This window comes from Scyliorhinus canicula, chromosome 5 (genome assembly GCF_902713615.1).
Source record: "Scyliorhinus canicula chromosome 5, sScyCan1.1, whole genome shotgun sequence".
Taxonomy (NCBI): domain Eukaryota; kingdom Metazoa; phylum Chordata; class Chondrichthyes; order Carcharhiniformes; family Scyliorhinidae; genus Scyliorhinus; species Scyliorhinus canicula.
The window spans coordinates 181,402,157-181,424,680 of record NC_052150.1 but is presented as its reverse complement, the minus strand read 5'-3'; the positions used below and the strand labels follow the sequence as shown (position 1 = coordinate 181,424,680).

The window sequence follows — 22,524 nt, the reverse complement described above, 5'->3', positions numbered from 1 at the left end:
TTTTAACAAGTACAGTACATAGACGTTCCAAATAATGGTCTCCCATTATAAGAGGATGAGGAGGAATTTCTTCTCTGAGGGTTGTTAATCTTTGGAATTCTCTACCCCACAGAACAGTGGAGGCTGTGTCATCGAGTATATGCAAGTCTCAATTAGACATATTTTTGATCTATAAGAATCAAAAGGCTATGGGGGTGGAGAAGCAGGTAGGAAAATGGAGTTGAGGCCAAATTCAGATCGGCGATGATCTTACTGAATGGCGAGGGAGGCTCGAGAGGCCAAATAACGTCTTGATGTGCCTACTGCCTCTGTTTTTTCATGCTTATTAAAAAGTGAAATAATTACTCGTACCTTGCTTGATAGCCTGAGAAGCAGAGTGTAGAGCAACAAGGGATGATGAGCATGCTGTGTCGATAGCCAATGATGGTCCTGTGAGGTTGAAAGTGAAAGAAATCCTATTTGCTGCAATACCCGTTGATGTCCCTGTCCCATTGTAATGGGTGATTTTGTTGGCAGTATTATTTAATATTCCTTCATAGTCACGATTCATGAGCCCTGAAAAAAAGCCAAGAATAAAGTGTCATATATTACCAGGAAGTATTGCTGAGGAGTATATCTATGCTCACAGAATAATCTTTTTGACTCTTTTTGTAGCTGTGGACTAGCATTAAGTGAAATGTGCACATGGGTCTTTATCTTTATAATTATTATCTTTATTATTGTCACAAGTAGGCTTACATTAACACTGCAATGAAGTTACTGTGAAAATCCCTTAGTCACCACACTCCAGTGCCTGTTCAGGTACACAGGGGGAGAATCCAGAATGTCCAATTCACCTAACAGCACGTCTTTCGGGACTTGTGGCAGGTGGAGGAAACCCACGCAGACACCGGGAGAACGTGCAGACTCCGCACAGACAGTGATCAAAGCCAGGAATCGAATCTGGGACACTGGCACTGTGAAGCAACAGTGCTAACCACTATGCTGCCCATCCAAAGAAATGCCCTTCCCCAACAGGCTGTATGGATGCTTTGTGAATTTTCAAGAGTTAGGTATTTGTTTGGTATGGGTATCAAAAGTTATGAAAGGTGGGCAAATGTTGAGATACAAATCAGCCATGATCCAGTCGAATGGCTGAACAAGTTTGAGGGGCAGAATGGTTTGTTCCCATGTAACAGATGGAACTCACCGATGAAAACTCCTGTTCTGCTGCCACTGATGTCTTCCATAGGCATCCCTGCATTTTCAAATGCTTTGTATGTGCACTCCAACAGAAGTTTGTGCTGTGGATCCATACTGCTGGCTTCTGTTTGGTTAATGCTGAACAACTTGTGGTCAAATTCATTAAACCTGGTGAATTAAAAAGATAACAAGTTTAGATTAACTGCATGCAGGTGAATTTACAATGGGTGGAGTGTTCTCCTGCTCATCGGATATAATTTCAGCTGAAGAGCTGTGAAAATGCAGGGAAAATGGCAGAAAGGGTGTTGAATGTTATTCCAGTGTTTCTGTGGCTCTATTGCTGAAGTTAAATAAATTATCCAGATAACTGCCCCCCCCCCCCCCCCCCCCCCACCCCCCCAACCCCATGGTGACAAATTAAGAACATGAGAGAAATGAGAAGTGATTTATTTGCAAGGAAGAAAAGGAGAGGTAATATAAACTAATTGGCACAATTTTAAAGAGATCCAGGAACAGAGAGAGAGATTTGAGTTAATGATCATTTATGGTTACTGTAGAATCCGGTAAAGCAGCATGCATTAAGACCATAAGGAATAGGAGCAGAATTAGGCCACTCGGCCCATCGAGTCTGCCCAGCCATTCAATCATGGCTGATATTTTCTCATCCCCATTCTCCTACCTTCTCCCCATTACCCCTGATCCCCTTACTAATCATGAACGTATCTATCTCTGTCTTAAAGACACTCAATGAATTGGCCTCCACAGCCTTCTGCGGCAAAGAGTTCCACAGATTCACCATCCTCTGGCTGAAGAAATTCCTCCTCATCACTGTTTTAAACGATCGGCCCTTTAGTCTGAGATGGTGCCTCTGGTTCTAGTGTTTCCTACAAGTGGAAACATCCTCTCCATGTCCACTCTATCCAGGCCTCGCAGTATCTTGTATGTTTCAATAAGATTCCCTCTCATCCTCCTAAACTCCAACGAGAGTCCTCAAACATTCCTCATATGATAAGTTCTTCATTCTGGAGATCATTCTTGTGAACCTCCTCTGGACCCTTTCCAAGGCCAGCACATCCTTCCTTAGATACGGGGCCCAAAACTGCTCACAATACTCCAAATGGGGTCTGACCAGAGCCTTATACAGCCTCACAAGTACATCCCTGGTCTTGTATTCTAGCCCTCTTGACATAAATGCTAACATAGCATTTGCCTTCTCAACTGCCAACTGAACCTGCACATTAACCTTAAGAGAATTGTGAACAAGGACTCCCAATTCCCTTTGTGCTTCTGATTTCCGAAACATTTCCCCATTTAGAAAATAGTCTATGCCTAAATTTCTCCTTCCAAAGTGCATAACCTCACACTTTTCCACATTGTATTTCTTTTGCCACTTCATTTCCCACTTTCCTAGCTTGTCCAAGTCCTTCTGCAGCCCTCTTGCTTCCTCAATACTACCAGTCCCTCTACAGATCGTTGTATCGTCTGCAAACTTAGCAACAGTTCCTTCAGTACCTTCTTCCAGATCATTAATGTATATTGTGAAAAGTTGTGTTCCCAGCACAGACCCCTGAGGCACACCACTAGAAGAGTAGATAAAATTAACATTAAAATATATTTGAAAGCTTTGTGTCTAAATGCAAGAAGCATTCATAAGAAACTTGATGAGCGAACGGCGCAAATAGAAAAAAATGGTTTTGACTTGGTGATAACTGAAACGTGGTTACAGAGAGACCAGGGCCTCAATTCTCCCCCACCCGGCGGGGTGGGGGGTCCCGGCATAGCGGAGTGGCGCCAACCACTCAGGTGTCGGGCCTCCCCAAAGGTGCAAAATTCTCCACACCTTTAGGGGCTAAGCCCGCGCCAGAGTGGCTCCCACTCAGCCGATGGTGCCAAAACTGGTGCCAACAGTCTTTGGCGCTACGCCTCCCGGCGTCGGGGCTGGCCGAAAGGCCTTCGCCGGTCTGCGCATGCGCCGGAGCGTCAGCGATCGCTGACATCACCACCGGCGCATGCGCGGTGGAGGGGGTCTCTTCCGCCTCTGCCATGGTGAAGGCCGTGGCGGCAGGGTAAGAAAAAGAGTGCCCCCATGGCACTGGCCCGCCCGCCGATCGGTGGGCCCTGATCACAGGCCAGGCCACCGTGGGGGCACCCCCCGGGTTCCGATTGCCCCGCGCCCCCCCCCAGGACCCCGGGGGCCCACTCGCGCCGCCAATCCCGCCAGCATAGAGGTGGTTTAAACCACGTCGGCGGGATTGGCCTGTCAACGGCGGGACTTCGGCCCAACGCGGGCCGGAGAATCGCCGCGGGGGGCACGCCGATCGGTGCGGGGGGCCGCCGACCGGTGGGGTGTGATTCCCGCTCCCGCCAATTCCCAGCTGGCGGAGAATTCCAGCCACAGCGGGGGGCGGGATTTACGCCGGCCCCGGACGATTCCCCGACCCTACGGGGGTCAGAGAATTCCGCCCCTGGTCTGGGAATTGAATATCCAAGGGTACGCAGTATTTTTGAAAGATAGGCTGAAAGGAAAAGGATGTTGTAGAGCCCTGCTGGCGAGGAAAGGGATCAGTGCTGTCATGAGAAATGACATAAGCACTGGAGATCAAGATGTGGAATCAGGCCGGATACAAATAAGACATAACAAAGGGAAGAAGTCCTTTGTAGGAGTAATCTACAGGTCCCCAAACAGTAGTTCTGCATTGGGGAACGTATAAACCAGAAAATACTGGGGGTTTGCAAGAAAGGTACGGCAATAATCTTTATTAGTAATAATAATCTTTATTAGTGTCACAAGTAAGCTTACATTAACACTGCAATGAAGTTACTGTGAAAATAATATTGGGGGATTTTTTTTTAGAAAATATTTTATTGAGGCATTTATAATTTTAACATTTTAAACAACAAAGAGATCCAACATAAACAAAAACCCCACAATAACATACCCAACTCCCCCCAGCCCTCAACCCTAACTACCCATACATTAGATTGCCTCCCCTTGTCACTTCTATGCCTCCCATCCACCACATCCCCGCCACGCCTCCCCCATCCCACATCCCCCCCTCCACCCCCCCCACCCCTGATGGTCAATTCTCCTTGAAGAAATCGATGAACGGCTAACATCTCCGAACGAACGCCTGTAATGAACCCCTGAATGCAAACTTAATTTTCACTAGCCTAAGAAACTCTGCCATGTCACTGACCTGACTTTGGAGGCTCCAAGTCCCTCCATCCCAGCAAAATCTGTCTCCAGGCCACCAAGGAGGCAAAGGCCAAAACGTCGACCTCTCTCCCCATCCCTCGTCTCCCGGATCTTCCGACACTCCAAATATTGCCACCTCTGGACTCTGAGTCACAGACATGATATCCGAAAATCCCTGCCAAAATCCACTCAGCTTCGGACACGCCCAGAATATATGCACATGATTCGCAGGACCTCCCCCACAGTGCTCACACCTGTCCTCCACTTCCTCAAAAAACCTGCTCATCTGGGCCATAGTCATATGGCCCCTGTGAACCACCCTGAATTGGATCAGGCTAAGCCTGGCACACGACGAGGATGCATTGACTCTCCTCGGGGCCTCCTCCCATAATCCGACTTCCAACTCTCCTCCCAGCTCTTCCTCCCACTTCCTCTTCACCTACCCAATTAGAACCCATTCACACTCCATTAGTTATTTATATATTTCCAAGACCCTCCCCTCCCCAACCCCTGTTTTTGACATCACCCTATCCTGTAGCCCCCTTTGTGGGAGGTGAGGGAAGCCCGGGACCTGCCTCCGGACAAAATCCCATACTTGCAAGTACCGGACCACATTCCCCCTTGGCAACTCAAACTCCTCCTCTAGCTTCCCAAGGCTCAGGAAACCCTCCTCAATGAAGAGATCCCCAAATCTCTCAATCCCTGGCCGTTGCCACCTCCTGAAGCTCCCGTTCAGCAGCCCCGGAGCAAACCGGTGATTGTCACAGATTGGTGACCACACCGAGGCCCCCTCCAGTCTCATATGCTGCCTCCATTGCCCCCACACTCTCAGGGCTGCCACGGCCACTGGGCTTGTGGAGTACCGAGCCGGCGAGAACGGCAGAGATGCCATTAACAAAGCCTTCAGACTCGTGCCTTTGCAAGATGCAACCTCCACCCACTCCCACAGCGACCCCTCTTCCACTACCCATTTCCTAACCATCAGTATATTAGCCGCCCAGCAGTAATTAACAAAGTTCGGAAGGGCCAAGCCCCCCTCCCCGCACCCCCATTCAAGAAGGATCTTCTTCACCCTCGGGGCTTTCTCGGCCCATATAAAACCCGAGATCGCCGCATTCATTTTCCTAAAAAATGCCTTAGGGATGAAGATTGGAAGGCACTGAATCACGAACAGCAATCTTGGGGCGACTGTCATTTTCACAGTCTGTACCCTCCCCGACAATGACAGTGGGAGCACGTCCCATGTATGAAGGTCCCCTTTCATTTGCCCAATCAACCTGCCCAAATTTAATTTATGAAGCTGACCCCAGTCCCTTGCCATTTGAATCCCCAGGTAACTCCCTCCCACCACTTTGAACAGCATCTCCCTCAGTCTCCTCTCGTGCCCCTTGCCTGGATTGCAAAAACCTCACTCTTGCCCATATTCAGTTTGTAACCTGAGAACCGGCCAAATTCCTCCTGTATCCCCATAATTCCTGCAATCCCCCCAACGAGTGTTATATAAAGAAACAAATCATCCGCATAGAGCGAGACCCTATGTTCCACCCCCCCCCCCCCCCCCCCCCCCCCCCCCCGCCCTTTCACTATCCCTCGCCAAATGTTTGATGCTTGCAGCGCCATTGCCAAAGGCTCTATGGTCAGGGCAAATGGTGGGAGAATGGCCACCCCTGTCTCGTCCACCGACACAGACTAAAGTATTCTGATTGAACCCGGTTTGTCCTTACATTCGCCACCGGTGCCTGATATAGTAACTGGACCCGATCCACAAATCCCTGCCCAAACCCAACCTTCCCAGGACATCCCACAAATATCCCCACTCCACTGAATCAAAGGCCTTTTCTGCATCCATGGTCACCACCACCTCGACCTTGCGCCCCTCCACCGGCATCATTATTACATTAAGGAGCCCCCTATTGTTGGACGTCAGGTGTCGTCCCTTAACAAATCCCGTCTGGTCCTCCCCTATTACCTCCGGAACACAATCCTCTATAGGTGTGACCAAGATCTTTGCCAGCAAGTTTGCATCCACATTTAGCAGGGAGCTGGCCTATACGACACACAGCTCTTCTGATCTTCATCCCGCTTTAAAATAAGGGAAATCGATGCCTGCGATAACGTTGGGGGGAGCACTCCCCCCTTTGACTCATTAAAAGCCATTACCTGAAGGGGCCCCAACAGCCCGGAAAACATTTTATAAAACTCATCCAGGTATCCATATGGTCCTGGGGCTTTGCCCGATTGCATAGACCCCATTCCGTATATAACCTCCCCAAGCCCAACTGGAGCTCCCAAATCCTCTACCAACTGTCCTACCACCTTACCTGTGGACAGGATCCAAATTCCAGCTGCAGTTTCTGACGCTCCTTCAAAAGCCCGTCATCTGGAGACTCCGCGTATCTCCTGCCCACCTGTAAAATTTTGCCGACCAATCTGTCCAACTCCGCCCGCTCAGCCTTCTCTTTATTGGGCCCGAATAGAAATGAGTTCCCCCTTAATAAATGCCTTTGGTGCCTCCCAAACCACCCCTGCCAAAACCTCACCCATGGCATTGATCATTATATATCCCCGAATGGCAGCCCTCACCCGCTCACACGCCTCCTCCTCCGCTAGCAGCCCCACATCCAACCTCCACCCACCCCCCCCCCCCCCCCCCCACCCCCTCCCCCACCCCCACCAGGCATCCCATGAAACCCCGGAGCTCCTTCACCATAGCTGATACCTTCCCAAACCTAGAACTCGAACGAACCAACCATGGATCCGGGACTGTATTGAAATCTCCCCCCATAATCAGTCGGTGTGAATCTAGGTCCGGGATCTTTGCCAGAACCCAACATCATCCCAGTTTGGGACATATATATTTACCAATACCACGGCCATTCCCTGCAACTTCCCACTAACCATAACATATCTACACCCTGGTCCGCTTCAAGATTCCCCACTTAAATGCTAAGTTATTAACCAAGATCGCCACTCCCCTCGTTTTAAAGTCTGGCCCCAAATGGAACACCTATCCAACCCATCCCTTCCTTAACCTAATCTGATCCCCCACCTTCAAACGTGTCTCTTGTAGCATTGACACGTCTACCTTTGAACTCTTCAGATGTGCGAACACACAAGCCCTCTTGGCAGGCCCATTCAGCCCTCTCAAATTCCATGTGATCAGCCTGGTGCCCTCCCCCCACCCCAGGCTGGCCTCCAGCAGATCTATACCCCCTCGCTCTCCCGCCCCACCCCCTAGAAAAATAACAATCCCAACCTCCAACAACAGATTTATCACCTGCTGGCCACCCCACTGCGCTTCCGTGAGCTCACCCGCACAGCTAGCCTGGTGATCCTAGCCCATGGCGCCATGCATCCTACCCCCCACTGATCCCCCTCCCCCCACTTGGCCAACTTACAGATGCAAACATTACAATCCCCAACAAACACAAAGGACAAAATTCCACCCACCATCCCCCATTAAGAACAAAGTTAAAACGCAAACAAAACTGAGCAACGGCCCCAAACTTAGTGCAAAACTTTACATACAAAACCAGAAGAAAAGAAGAGAAATTTAATAGAAGCTCGAAACATAACTGCTCACCATCAAGTTCAATGTCTTCCATCTCTTGCCAGTCCCTTGTCCCTAATAACGTTCATCGCCTCTTCTGGTTCCTGGTCCTTATTTGTGATCCACAAACGCGCTGGGTACAACATGCCAATCTTCACCCCCTTTCTTAAAGAGGGTCAATTTTGCCTTCTTGAAGCTCGTCCTTCTTTTGGCCAGCTCCACACCCAGGTCCTGGTAGACATGCAGCTCGCTGCCTTCCCACATGCAGCGCCTCATCTGCCTGGTCCACCTCAAAATCTGTTCCTTGTCCAGGAACCGGTGCATTCGTACAACCATCGCCCTCGGCGGCTCGTTCCTCTGCGGCTTCCTCATAAGTGCCCTGTGCGCCCTGTCCACCTCCAAGGGGCCAGCAAATGCGCCTTTTCCCAGCAACTTCTCAAACATACGCGCCACATATAAAACATAGAACATACAGTGCAGAAAGGGGCCATTCGGCACATCGAATCTGCACCGACCCACTTTAAGCCCCCATTTCCACCCAATCCCCGTAACCCAATAACCCTTCCTAACATTTTTGGGCACCAAGGGCAATTTAGCATGTCCAATCCACCGAACCTGCACGACTTTGGACTGTAGGAGGAAACCGAGCACCCGGAGGAAACCCACGCAGACAGGGGGAAAACGTGCAGGCTCTTCACAGACAGTGACCCACCGCGGAATCGAACCTGGGACCCTGGCTCTGTGAAGCCACAGTGCTAACCACTGTGCTACCGTGCTGCCCTCCGGCAGGCCGCCAATCCTCAAATTCACTGCATAATCTGTTCTCCAGATCCTCTACTTTGTCCTGCAGCCTCCTCTGATGGTCCCTCATCAGTCCCATCTCCACCGCCAGCGCGGCTAGCTGATCATCATGCCAAGCCACCACCTCTTCCACCTTCTGGATCGCCTGGGCCTGGGCTTCTAACCTCTGCTCCTTGCAATCAATCCCTACTTTTATCGGATCCACCACCCTAGCCAGGTCCTCCAGATATTCTTTTCTCTGCTGAGCAAATTTCTCATGGAGAAAGGCCACCAGTTGACCCGTCGACCAGTGGGCCAGCAGTTTCGGTCCCTGACCCTCCGACATAATCCCATGTATCGCAGGCTCCACACCAGTTTCCATTGAACGCTCTCTTCTTTTTAGACAACTTTTGGTCCACGAATCCATACACCGGTGGGGAACTCTTTTCTTCTACCTCACCAGCACCTTGTATTATCATTCAAATCCACTGTAAATTGAGGGAAAAGGTCCAAAAAGTCTACCACGGGTGTGAGCCATCAAATGTGAGACCACTCACGCCATAGTCGCCACTGGAAGTCACCCTTATGAACTTATCTAATTGTCCTGATAATGTGACCTCCTTGAGGGTTACAACAGTTGCATTCTTTGATTTCTTAATTTGATTTGATTTGTTTATTGTCACGTCTACCAAGATACAGTGAAAGGTATTTTTCTGCGAGCAGCTCAACAGATCATTAAGTACATGAAAAGAAAAGGAAATAAAAGAAAATGCATAATAGGGCAACACAAGGTACACAATGTAACTAGATAACATCGGCATCGGGTGAAGCATACAGCGGTGTAGTGTTAATCAGGTCAGTCCACTAACCCAAACAGTTTTTTGCTGCATTTACCTCCAAGTTCAAATAGATCTCAAGATTGTGAGTCGAATATTTCAATTGGCTGATAACTCTTTATTGATTTACAATCATTAATATTCTCTGATCATTGAAAGTATTATTGTAAAATATTTTCTGCAACATTACCCTTCGATTAAACAAGCGCGTTTTGTGATCATTTTTCCAGCTTTGTTGTCATCTGTGTCATGCCAGAATTTAGTATCGAATCGATCTGGTGGAATATCTACGACACAGTTTCTTCCTTCGTGAAGAACTTTCCAGAAATTTTCAATGCCTTCCCCTGAAATGAAAACACAAGAATTCAGAGGGGAAACACAGGTATTAAAATCATTCTGAATACGTCAGTAAAATTGTCTGAAGAAAGACAGTGTTATTGGTTATGACAGCTCTTGCTGGCCACATGGTCTTTGCTCACATCCTTTTTTTCCCCAAAATATGCTTTATTCATAAAATATCTAAAAGAACATTCCAAAACATTTCAAACTGGTGATTACAAAATGCAATAACATAACATTTTTCTCATGGAGCATGTTGCACCCTGACATGTCTCAATACAACTGTGATACATGTGATATTTACCATATACATTCAATGTCCGGCAGACAGCCGAAGGAGTTCTACACAGTTTCCAGCCCCTCGATGTACTATGGTTAAAAGCCTGAGATAATTATCTTTCCCCATTGCCCCATTTGTGGCGCATGCCCCAAGCTTTACTGCCTCCCTCAGCTTGTAGTCCTGGCTCATAGAATGTGCCAGTTTGCAACACTCGGTCATGGATAACTCTTTGCACTGGAAGGCCAACACGTTTCAGGCAGACCAAAACGTGTCTTTTACTGAGTTGATAACCCTCCAGCTGTGGTTGATATTTGTCTCAGTATGTGCCCTGGGGACATCCTGTGGAGCACAGATTCCTGTGTCATGGAACTGCAAGGATGAACTTTGACAAAAACCACTGCATCCCTTTCCAGATCTTTTTTTGCAATGGCACATTCCTGAAGGAGGTGTGCAAGTCTTTTCCCCATCACAGCTGCTTTGAGGACAACATGCGGTGGTGCAAAGACTTTGGGAATACATGAAGGATCTGATGGGGAGTGCACTTCTCATCACCAGTCAAGCTAAATCTTGGTTCTGGCTTGGAAATTCTGGTGACGAGATATTCTGCCAAATGTCTGCTCAGGGGAACAATCCAACCGGATACACCATCTCCTATTCCTGCAGGACCTCAATAATGTGGTGGGAAACACACTTCCTGATGGGCGAGTGGTCAAAGTGGTTCTTCTGTACAAAGTGTTCCATGGCAATATGGCCAGACCCATTCTTTGCAACACCAGGGAAGGTGGAACCTCAGCTTGCAGTGACATTTGATGTTTACAGACTGAGGGTTCACACAGTCTGATGCAGCCGCACACAAAGATGGCCATCAGGATGAGAGTAATGCTGGGCACAATTTCCCTCTCTAGTTGACCTCTGGGATGTGGGCCAATGCCAGGAGCACCTCACAACTGATGACCAAGTTCTTACCCGCAATGGAGAGGAAGCATCACTCCCACATGCTCAATTTCTGCCTCACCTTGACCATGCGTTTCTCACAGATTTTGTTACATACCCCGGACTCTCTGAGCCATATCCCCAGTACCTTCAGGGAGTCTGGTCTGATGGTGAAAGGGACAAAGGATGAGTCCCCAAAGAACATGGCTCTTTCTGATGTATCTTGGCTTCCAAGGCTAGTTTGAACTGGTTGCAGATGCTCATCAGTGTGTGACCCAACAGAGGATCCACACAGAAGATGATGACATGGTCCACGTACAGGGAGGCTCTGATCTGCATGCCTGTGCTGCCTGGAATCATCACCCCTCTTATACCCGAATCCTTCCCACTGGGTTGGGTGAAAGGTTCAATCAGCACATGAACAGGACTGAGGAGAGAAGACAACCATGATCCCAGATTTGATCAGAAAAATTTCCCATTCCCACTGTGATGAATATGAAACTGATCACAAAGTCAGGTGAAGTAAAAAAGCTTTTTGGAAGAATAAAACCCAGACCCATGGTTCTGGTGCACAGTGTGTGTAAAGTAAATAAAGTAAAATCAATATAGTACAAATGTCTTTCAGAATTCCAAAATACCCATTGGGTTAGAAATAATAAATAGAATTAGGAATAAGACTTAAATAGTTCAAACTATCCCAAACAAGAAATGTAACAAAGAGGATACATTTTACTCCAGGATCTTGAATTACTAAACATAAAATCCTTCCTAACATCATTAGTAAAAGCTTAAGCGAGAGACCACAGAGATGATATGTTGCTCAAATCCATTAGTCTGGCCAAATATCAAGATGTAATGACACCAGCACCACAATTAAACACAGAGCTAACATGTCCTGTAAACAACCTCTTTAAAAAACATGGTAGAGAGTCTATACCTGTGGATTAGCCATCTTTAAGATGGCCCACTATAGGCTATCTACCATCAGGCTATTAGAACATAAATCTACAATATGAATAGTTGTCTCTAAGAAAGCCTCATACGGGCTATTTACAATAAGGTTATTCTGGGGAAAATAGGAATTAGGAGCAGAAGAAGGCAATTCAGCCCTTCGAACCTGCTCCGCCATTCAATCAGATCTCTTCCTGGTCTCAAATCCACTTCCCTAACTGTTCCCCATAAGCCTTCAACCTGTTTTTAAAATCAGAAATATATCTATCTCCTTCTTGAAATTATTTAATGACTCAGATTCCACAGCACTATGGGGCAGTGGGTTCCACAAATACCTCACACTCTGCGAGAAGTAGTTCCTCCTCATCTCAGTTCTAAGGGGAGGGATATGTATAAAAAGAGAGATTTGACAGAGCCAGTACTCATGCTTCTCTTCTGCCAGAGAGTGCAGGCAGGATGTTCCCTTCCCCACCTGTTTCGTCAAACAAGTCTATCCAGACTTTTGTGAGTATGTTTTATTTCTCTATTAAAAATGACTCAGAGAAACCTCTGGATAGCCATGTGTTAAGGACAAACTGTTAACAGACTTAATAATGACCACCTTTTAGCAGATTTACATTTTGGTTACTTTGTAAGTCTGTTTTACATTTGAAAATGTCCGTAATAAAACCCCACCAAACTTCTTTAAAACATATTCAGGTATTTTCATAAAAAACAAACCAAAGCAGAAGCAAAATTATGCAACATTATAAATATCCAACACCCATTCCCCCCTAGGTCCCCACTCTCACTCCGTCCTCCCATCCTGCCTTCACCATTTTAACTCCTTTACACTCCCTTCCCCCTCCCATTTTGCTGACTCCTATTATGGGCCAGGGTTTAGAGAACCCCAAAGTATATCATGGAGTTCACCTGACCCACAACTTTTAATAGATTATGGGGAGCACACGGGCTTACCTAATAGGTGTGACGTAACAGAGATTTACAGTACTTTTAAATTAAAACAATGTTTATTTATGAAACCAATTAACTCTTTATAAACCCACAGTAAACACCTTAACAACGACCAACAGCAATAAATCCCCCAAGGAATACAGTACCCTTTCAGCAACTCTTAATCTTTCCTTGCAACATCCATAAGACAAAAAAACCTTTTACAGAAAGACATCAGGTTTAACTTCTCTACTGAGACATGTACCACTTTGAAATCCCCAAATGAGCTGAAGTCAGTCTGTAGCCTGCAGAGATCCTTACAGCTGCTTGCTTTGCCTGCAGCTATCCAGCTCTCAAAACAAACTAAAACACACCATGTAGCTGTGAGCCCAAAGTGAAAGTAAAAGCTGACAGACAGCCCAGCTCCGCCCACACTCTGACATCACTGCAGTAATAAACCCATTTCTTAAAGGTACACCCACTGCAGCTATTCTATAAAAACACCCATTTCTTACAGGTACTCTCATGTGACACTCCCCAATCCTCCTTAAAGAAATCAATGACCGGCTTCCATCTCTGAGCGAACCCATCAACCAACATCCTCAGGTCAAACTTGACCTTCTCCAGCCTCAGGAATTCTGCCAGGTCACTCACCCACATCCCCGCTCTCAATGGCTTCAAGTCCCTCCATCCAAGTGAGATCCTCCGCCGGGCTATCAGGGAGGCAATAACCAAAATGTCAGCCTCTCTCACCCCCTGAACTTCTGGATCTTCCAACACCCCGAATATTGCTACCTCTGGACTCGTGGCCACCTTTACCCCCAACACCTCAGACATTATGTCCGCAAACCCCAGCCAGAACCCCTTTAGCTTCGAACATGCCCGGAACATGTGGACGTGATTCACGAGCCTCCCCACGCACCGCCCACACCTATCCTCTGCCCCCTCAAAAAACCTACTCATCTGTGCTACCGTCATATGTGCCCTGTGAAGAACTTTAAACTGAATGAGGCTTAGCCTCGCACACGACAAGAACTAATTCACCCTCTGCAGGGCCTCAGCCCACATCCTGGCCTCCACCTCAATCCATTAGCTCCTTATAGACCTCAGACACCTTCCCCCCCCCCCAATCTCCTCGTTCAACAGCATCTTGTCTTGCAACCCCACGGATGGCAACCCAGGAAAAGACAGTACCTCTCTGTTCACAAAATCCCAAGCCTGCAGGTACCTGAAGCCGTTCCCCCTACGCAGCTCATATTCTTTCTCTAGGTCCTCCAATTTCACGAAACCGCCCCCTACAAATCACTCAATCCCTGCCTGCTGCCACCCAGAAACCCAAATGTTGCCTCCATTGCCCCCACACCCTCAATGCCAACGCTATCATTGGGCACATGGAGTATCTGGCCAGCGAGAATGGCAGAGGCACTGTCAACAAAACCCTTAAACTTGTTTTCCCCTGCAAGAAGCCCCCTCCATCTGCCCCCCTGTCGACCTCCCCCATCCCGACTACCCATTTCCTAATCATGGGGATGTTCGCGACCCAATAGTAGTTCATTATATTCAGCAACGCCAGCCTGCAACCCACCACTTCGCCCCGTTCCAAAAAAGCCCTTTTGACCCGCGTGGTTTTCCCCACACATGCAAACCCAGAGATCAGCGCATTAACCTTTTTAAAGAACAGCTTTGGGACAAAGATCAGGAGGTTCTGAAATATGAACAGGATTCTTGGCAGACCTCCATCTTTACTGTCTGCACCCAACCCACCAGTGACAGCGGCAGCATACAGTATTCCACATCTTGAAGTCCCATTCAGCGGCATGGTAGCATAGTGGTTAGCACTGTTGCTTCATAGCACCAGGGAACCAGGTTTGATTCCCGGCTTGGGTCACTGTCTGTGCAGAGTTTGTATGTTCTCCCCGTGACTGCGTGGGTTTCTTCAGGGTGCTCTGGTTTCCTCCCCCAAGCCTTGAAAGATGTGCTGTGAGGTGAATTGGACGTTCTGAATTCTTCCACAGTGTACCGGCGCAGGGGTGTGGCAACTGGGGATTTTCATAGTAACTTCATTGCAGTGTTAAAGAAAGCCTACTTTTGACACTAATAACGATTATTGTTATTCATCTGCTCTACGAGTCAAATTTAGCTTGTGCAGCTGCACCCAACCCCATGTCACCTGAATGCCCAGATATCAAAAACTGTCCCCCCGCCCCCCCAACTACCTTGAACGGCAACTCTCTTAACCTCCCCTCCTGCCTTCTAGCCTCAATCGGGAACACCTCGCTCATTCCCATGTTCAACTTAGAATGATCAACATACCATAGAATATACAGTGCAGAAGGAGACCGTTCGGCCCATCGAGTCTGCAACGGCCCTTGGAAAGAGCACCCCACCCAAGCGCACACCTCCACCCCTTCCCCATAACCCAGGAATCCCACCCCACCTTTTTGGAAACTAAGGGCAATTTAGCTTGGCCAAACCACCTAACCGGCACATCTTTGGACTGTGGGAGGAAACCGGAGTGCCCAGAGGAAACCCATGCAGACACGGGGAGAATGTGCAGACTCCGCACAGACAGTGACCCAAGCAGGGAATCGAACCTGGGACCCTGGAGCTGTGAAGCAACTTTTGTTTTCTTGTTGGCCCTTTCACCTAGAGAACTGGCCAAAGTCCTCCAAAATCCCCATAATGCCCTCAATGCCACCCAGTGGGTCCTAAATATATAACAGGTTGACCACATACAGCAAAACCCTGTGCTTGACGTCCACCCCACACAATCCCTAAACAATTCCTCGACGCTTCAAGCGAGATTGCCAATGGCACTATTGCCAAGGCAGAAAGCAACGGGGAGAGCAGGCACCCCTGCCTTGTCCCATAGTGCATCCCGAAATATCCTGAACTCACCCGGTTCGTCTGCACACTTGCGACCGGACCCAGTCCATAAACCCCTGCCCGAACCTGAACCGCCCAGCACCGCCCACAATTATTCCCGGTCGAAGGCCTTATCAATGTCCACCTCCATGACCACCTCCACCTCCTGCCTCTCCAGAGGCATCATAATCATATTAAGCAGCCTCCTCACATTTGCTGACAACTGTCTCCCTTTCACAAACCCTGTTTGGTCCTCGCCTGTCACCCCCGGGACACAGTCCTCAATTCGCGAATACAACACCTTCAGCAGCAACTTGGTGTCCACATTCAAGAATGATATCAGTGCACAATCCATACTCCTCTGGATCCTTGTCCTTTTTCAATATCAAAAAGGTGGATACCTGTGATAGTGTATGGGGGAGACCCCCTCTCCCTAGCCTCATTATATGCCCTCACTAGCAGTGGCCCCAGGTTCCCCCCCAAAGCTTTTGTAAAACTCCACCGGGAACTCCACCGGCCTTCCCTGCCTGCATCATCCCCATACTCTCCATCACCTCCCTCAACCTGATAGGGGCCCCCAATCCCTGAACTAACTCCTCGTCCAGCCTGGGAAACTCCAACCCGTTCCCTCCGCCTCTGCCGGGGCTCCGACTCGTACAATCTCCTGTAAAAGGCCTCAAGCACCCCATTCGCTCCCACTGGGTCCAGCACCACTCTTCCCGTATCGTCATTTACTCTGTCAATCTCCCTTACTGCCTCCTGCTTCCTCAGCTGGTAGGCTAGCATCCTACACGCCTTCTCACCATGTTCATATACTGCCCCTCTGGCCCTCTCCAGCTGCCCCACCGCCTTCCCCGTGGACATTAATCCAAACTCCATCTGGAACCTCTGCCTCTCCTTCAACAGCCCTGCCTCCAGGCCTCCGAATACCTTCTGTCCACCCTCAGAATGTCTTCCACTAGCCCTGCCATCTCTGCCTGTTCCGCCTTCTCCCTATGAGCCCGAATTGAAATAAACTCTGCTGGAACCACCGCCTTGAATGCCTCCCACGGTGTGGCGTCCGTGGCCTCCCCTGTGTCTTTGAGTTCCACATATCACCGGAGGCAGTCCTCACCCGCTCGCACACCTCCTTCTCCGCCAGAGACCACGATCGCCGATTACGAATACTCCGAGTTAACCACCCCACGAACGAAGCTTTGTCCACCACCAAAATGTCAATCTGCAGACTGAAAACCTCTACCATATCGCTGACCCACACTCCTGACTTCAGGGGCTCCGAGTCCCTCCATCTCAGCGAGATCCGTCTCCACGCCACCAGGGAGGAGAAGGCCAGAATATCGATCTCCCTTCCCCCCATGCCCCTGGATCCCCCGACACCCCAATATTGCCAATTCTGGACTAAGTGTTACCCTACCTTCCAGGACTTCCGACATAACATCCGCAAATTCTTGCCAGAATTCCCTCAGTTTTGGACATGCCCAAAACATATGAACATGACTGGCCGGGCTACCCCCACACCGTCCACATCTGTCCTCCACCTCCTCGAAGAATCTGCTCATCTGGGCTACCATTACGTGGGGAGAAAAACAGGAGGCATGGCGATGTTAAATAAGGACAGGGAACTTAGTATACCAGTAATTGGGGACAGGGCGGGCAAAGTGGGGGGTGTGGTGTATTGTTTGTTGTTCTTCTTGGGGTTTTTTTGTGCGTCAGCCCGCGCAGTTGTTTTAGAAATGTTAATATGTTAAATTGTGAAAATTACAAATGCATCAATAAAATATTTTCTAAAAAAAAAGTCAATCTGGGATTACACCAGATTCACATGGGAATAAAAGGCGTATTCCTTCACCCTCAGCCTCACAAACTTCTATGCGCACCCACCCACCCACTCCACCAACCCACCATGCGATCAAGGCACCCGACCCTTTATTGACTCAAATCAAATCCAGTGATCAAGAATTACCCAATTAATAGGGTCCAAACCGAAGGACTGCCCAAAAGAGCGCGAAACGCCCCAAAGATAAAGAGAGACCACCATGTGTTCGATCTCTCTTGGACCTGGCGCTCTGCAACGTCTACCTCCAATTGCAGCACCACCAGAAGCAAGTTCAGGTTCAACGCCCCATACCAGGCAGATGAGCCCAGCTGAGCAGCAGTTACTTCTCCAGATCCGATAGGTCCAGATTCGAGCAAAGGCCACTGTTCCTCTGACCTAAGCCAGCTGCCTGTAGTTAAGTACAGGTTGTCATAGTTGATAGGTGCAGTTTAACGAGTAGTGTTTATGTTGCATGATTAATTGTGTGTGCGAATAAAGTACCCTTGATCTTGAACTAACTAACTAGTGTTTGGCTCTTTGATCAATATCCGTTTGAACCTTGTGGTGGTATCATTTGATACCTGGCTACTCTGAGCAATATAATATCGATATCCAAAGAAAGAAGGGCAACCTTATTGATTTCCATATTTATAGCAGATGAAAAAAGGCAACAATGGCTTACTTCTGCAATGTAAATTCTATGATTCTATGCACAGTTCAGTTAGTTACGATGGAGCATTGTTAAAAGCTTTCAAAACAGCAACGGGATAAAGCAAGGCTGCATCCTGGCACCAACTCTCTTTGGCATATGTTTATCTATGTTGCTATTGTACGCTTTCAGTTTCACAAATGAGGGTGTCTAAGCACATGCCAGAGCTGACAGCAAGCTGTTCTACTTGGCAAGATGGCAAAATGCACAATGTCTTCGTCTGTGGGTTTCGACTTGCTGAGTACTCCACGCTGGCATCCCATAAATTCACTCGCTATGACTTGTAGGTCCGTTCTCCTGGGCCTACATGGAATTTGCACTGACAGTCAGCATCAGGAAGTTCTAAGTTATGGGCCAGGACATAGAGATTCCACCTTCCATCAACATTGACAACCTCACTCTGGAGGATGTTGATAGCTTTGCATACCTTGGGTCAGCAATTGCCAGGATCCTGTCCCTCAATGCTGAAATCAGCAGCAGGATTGCCAAGGCCACAGCTGTCATATCAAAGTTGAGAAGACAAATGTGGACCAACAGCAAACTAACTGAAAATACAAAGCTCCATGTGTACAAGTCTTATGTTCTCAGCATCTTCCTTTAAAGTAACCAGGCATGGACAACTTATGCCAACCAGGAAAAACAGCAGAGCAGCTTCCACAACCACTGCCTCAGATGAATATTGGGAATCTGTTGGCAAGACAGAGTGCCAAAAATGAAATTAAACCAGTGTGCAGGAATCCCAGCATGTTTGCCCTCTTGTGTCAGTGGTGACTCTGTTGGCTCGTACCCGTGAGCTGAATAATGGCCACATCCCCAGAGATATGCTCTATGGTGAGCTTGCTCTGGCACACGACCCACAGGTCCCCACGTTTGCGATTCAAGGATGTCTGGAAGCAAGATTTCAAGCTGACAGGGTCAGAGTTGATGCATAGCAAGTCCTTGTTGCTGATCGGAGTGCTTGGAGACAAGTCAGGAAGGGCACGGAAAAAGCAGAGGATAAAATAAATGCCCAGAAGGCAGAAAGACAGCCTGCAGAAGGAAAAACCATCAGTCGACTTCAAGTCAATGTTGCTCGCCTGTGTGAGTTGTGGAAGAGACTGCCACTCATCATCCAGTCTCCACAGCCATAACAAATGATGCTCAATACAGAAGTGACATCACCCTGGCGCAGTCCATCATCTCCCAAGATGGACTAATGTCATCACGTCTGACCATGTCTTGTTCACTTGATTTAACAATCTGCACCAAATTTGTACAAACTATCTAATCAACTGCTAACTGAACTTGAGCCAAACTACTCTTTATTATGGGTGCCTTTCTTTTTGACATTCTGGCAGTTTTCCAAATGCAAACTGGGCACCATGATCACAAGAGGCTGCACTCACCAAGGTTCCTTAGCAGTACCGTCCAATCCCTGACCATTACCAGAAGGACAAGAGTAGCAGATACCTGGGAACACCACCACCAGCAGGTTCCCCTCCAAGTTACTCACCATCCGGACTTGGAAGTTTATTGTCGTTCCTTCACTGTCGCTGAGACACAATCCTGGAATTCCCTCCCTCACAGCAAGGTGTGTATACTTACACCAAAGGGACAAGAAGGCAGCTCACCACCACCTTCTGAAGGCCAACTAGGGATGGCCAATGAATGCTGGCCTAGGCAGCGAAACCTACAACCCGTAAATGAATTTTAAAAAGACTTGCCCTGTGGAAGGTTCATGAGAGTCAGATGATTCTCTTTTTATTCCACAGGTTCCGAACAAAAAGACACAGCCCACTGTACCTCTGGAGTATGTGCACAGACACCTTGATGCTGCCTCTTCTGTGACATGATTCTCTAAAAGTTGTTTGTCTAAGGATTAGTATCTCTCACTGTCCTGAGAAATAGCAGTTTTGGGAAGGTCAATAGCTGTTGCCATTTTACTGGGTCTTGAATCTCCCCAACTATCAGTGGATTGGCTGGTCTAATGGCAGCTGTCAGAACCTGAAAGCTGATACAACAGCCTGTATCACAGTCACTGTGTCTGGAAATCAGTGTGAGATGGACTGTTTTTTCATTTGCAGTCACCAGAGCTGCAAAGAGGCACCAATTGATTTTAGTTCATTTGATTAATTGACAATACTAACAGGGTGTTTTTATGAATGGAGATGTGTAGCTAGTAGTGTTGTGCAGGGTTCATTGCTGGGACCTCTGTTGTTTGTAGCATATATAAATGATCTGGAGGAAAATGTGGGTGATATGATTAGTAAGTTTGCGGATGACACCAAGATTGACGGAGTTACTGATAGTGCCGAGGATTGTCAGAGGATACAACAGGATAGAGATAGATTGGAACTTGGGCAAAGAAATGGCAGATGGAGTTTAATCCAGACAAATGCGAGGTGATGCATTTTGGAGGATCAAATCTAGGTATGAATTCTACGGTAAATAGCAAAACCCTTAGGAGCATTAACGTACAGAGGGATCTGGATCTACAGGTCCACAGTTCACTACAAATGGAAACACAGGTGGCCAAGATAATTAAGAAGTCATGCGTGCATTCATCCACCGGGGCACAGAGTACAGGATTTGGGAAATAATGTTGCACCTGTACATGCTTTTGGGGTATTGCATGCAGTTCTGGTCACCACATTATCAGAAGGACGTGGAAGCTATGGAAAAAGTGCAAAGAAGGTTCCCCAGGATGTTGCCTGGTCTCGAGGGTGTTAGCTATGAGGAGAGCACAGTAGCACAGTGCTTGGCACAGTTGCTTCACTGCTCCAGAGTCCCAGGTTCGATTCCCGGCTTGGGTCACTGTGCGGAGTCTGCATGTTCTCCCCATGTCTGCGCGGGTTTCCTCCGGGTGCTATGGTTTCCTCCCACAGTCCAAAGATGTGCAGGTTAGGTGGATTGGTCATGCTAAATTGTCCTTGTGACCAAAAAGGTTAGGTGGGGTTACTGGGTTACGGGAATAGGGTGGAGGCGTGGGCTTGAGTAGGGTGCTCTTTCCAAGAGCCGGTGCAGACTCGATGAGCCGAACGGCCTCCTTCTGCACTGTAAATTCTATGATTCTATGAAGAGTTGAATAAACTCGGATTGTTTTCACAGGAATGTCGGAGGCTGAGGGGAAACTTGATAGAGGTCTGCAAAATTATGAGGGGCATAGACATGGTGGACAGGAAGAGGCTTTTTCCACGGGTGGGAGTGTCAATTACTGGGGGCACAGATTCAAGGTGAGAGGGGAAAAGTTTAAGGGAGATGTGTGGGTACGTTTTTCATGCAGAGAGTGGTGGATGCCTGCAGCACACTGCCAGACTGCCAGGTGGTAGAAGCAGGCACATTAGCAACATACATGAATAGGAAGGAAATAGAGGGAATCAGACCGAGTAAGGGCAGAAGGTTTTTTAGTTAGGGCAACATGATCGGCACAGGCTTGGAGGGCTGAAGTGCGTGTTCCTGGGGTGTACTTTTCTTTGTTCTTTGTTCTTAACAGTTCTCTGCTCTTGTACTTTCACTGTTCTCCCCAGTTGAAACTGAATGTTGAACGTATAAATTGTGTATAAAGAGGAAACTTATGATAAATTCTCTGATTTATATTTTTCATGGGCATAAAGGATCATCAGGGTCATCCATACACAGTGACTCAGGAGGACAAGCTACATTTTTATTGAATTAAATGGGCAGAAAATTAATAGGTCCCATGATGGGCGAGTAAATAATCACACCTGTGTGCAAGCAGCCCTTTATGCTCAAACATTAGAGTAAAATCTGCCCTAATTCATCTGCAATGTATAATAATGTCAATAACCATTCATAATTCCAATCCTCATTTACCTACCTCCAGGAAAATTGCATCCTATTCCAACAATTGCTATTTCTTCACCTTTATTTTCCATTTTTCAATGTTTGTATCTATCGGGAAAAAAGAGAATACAGCAAAATTTTAACTATTTCAAATAATACTTGGTTATTATCAGGCTGCCGAGAACACTCTTGATATTCCTGCCTCCATTAAGAATGTAAAAACAACATAACAAGGACTGACAGGGCGCGATTCTCTGGAAAGAATTCTAAGTGTGGTTGCGAACGGGAACTGCCGCGGGCTTACGGGCGCTTGGCCCGGCGAGGCCAGCAATGCTATTAAACATTAATTAGTCCACTTAACGAGGCCCCAT

General features: G+C 47.8%; 1 protein-coding gene across 1 annotated transcript in view; it reads right to left on the bottom strand.

Annotated features, from left to right (window-relative positions):
- The window catches only part of LOC119965698 (highly reducing polyketide synthase cm3B-like), a 35,440-nt gene extending 13,195 nt beyond the window's left edge, over window positions 1-22,245 (bottom strand). The window contains exons 1-4 of the mRNA XM_038796459.1: window positions 22,188-22,245; window positions 9,735-9,888; window positions 1,190-1,350; window positions 352-555 (exon numbers count right to left, since the gene is read on the bottom strand). Coding sequence (XP_038652387.1) covers window positions 352-555; window positions 1,190-1,350; window positions 9,735-9,888; window positions 22,188-22,245 — 577 coding nt within the window. The remainder of the gene's footprint in view (window positions 1-351; window positions 556-1,189; window positions 1,351-9,734; window positions 9,889-22,187) is intronic.
- Between the last annotated feature and the right edge of the window lie 279 nt (window positions 22,246-22,524).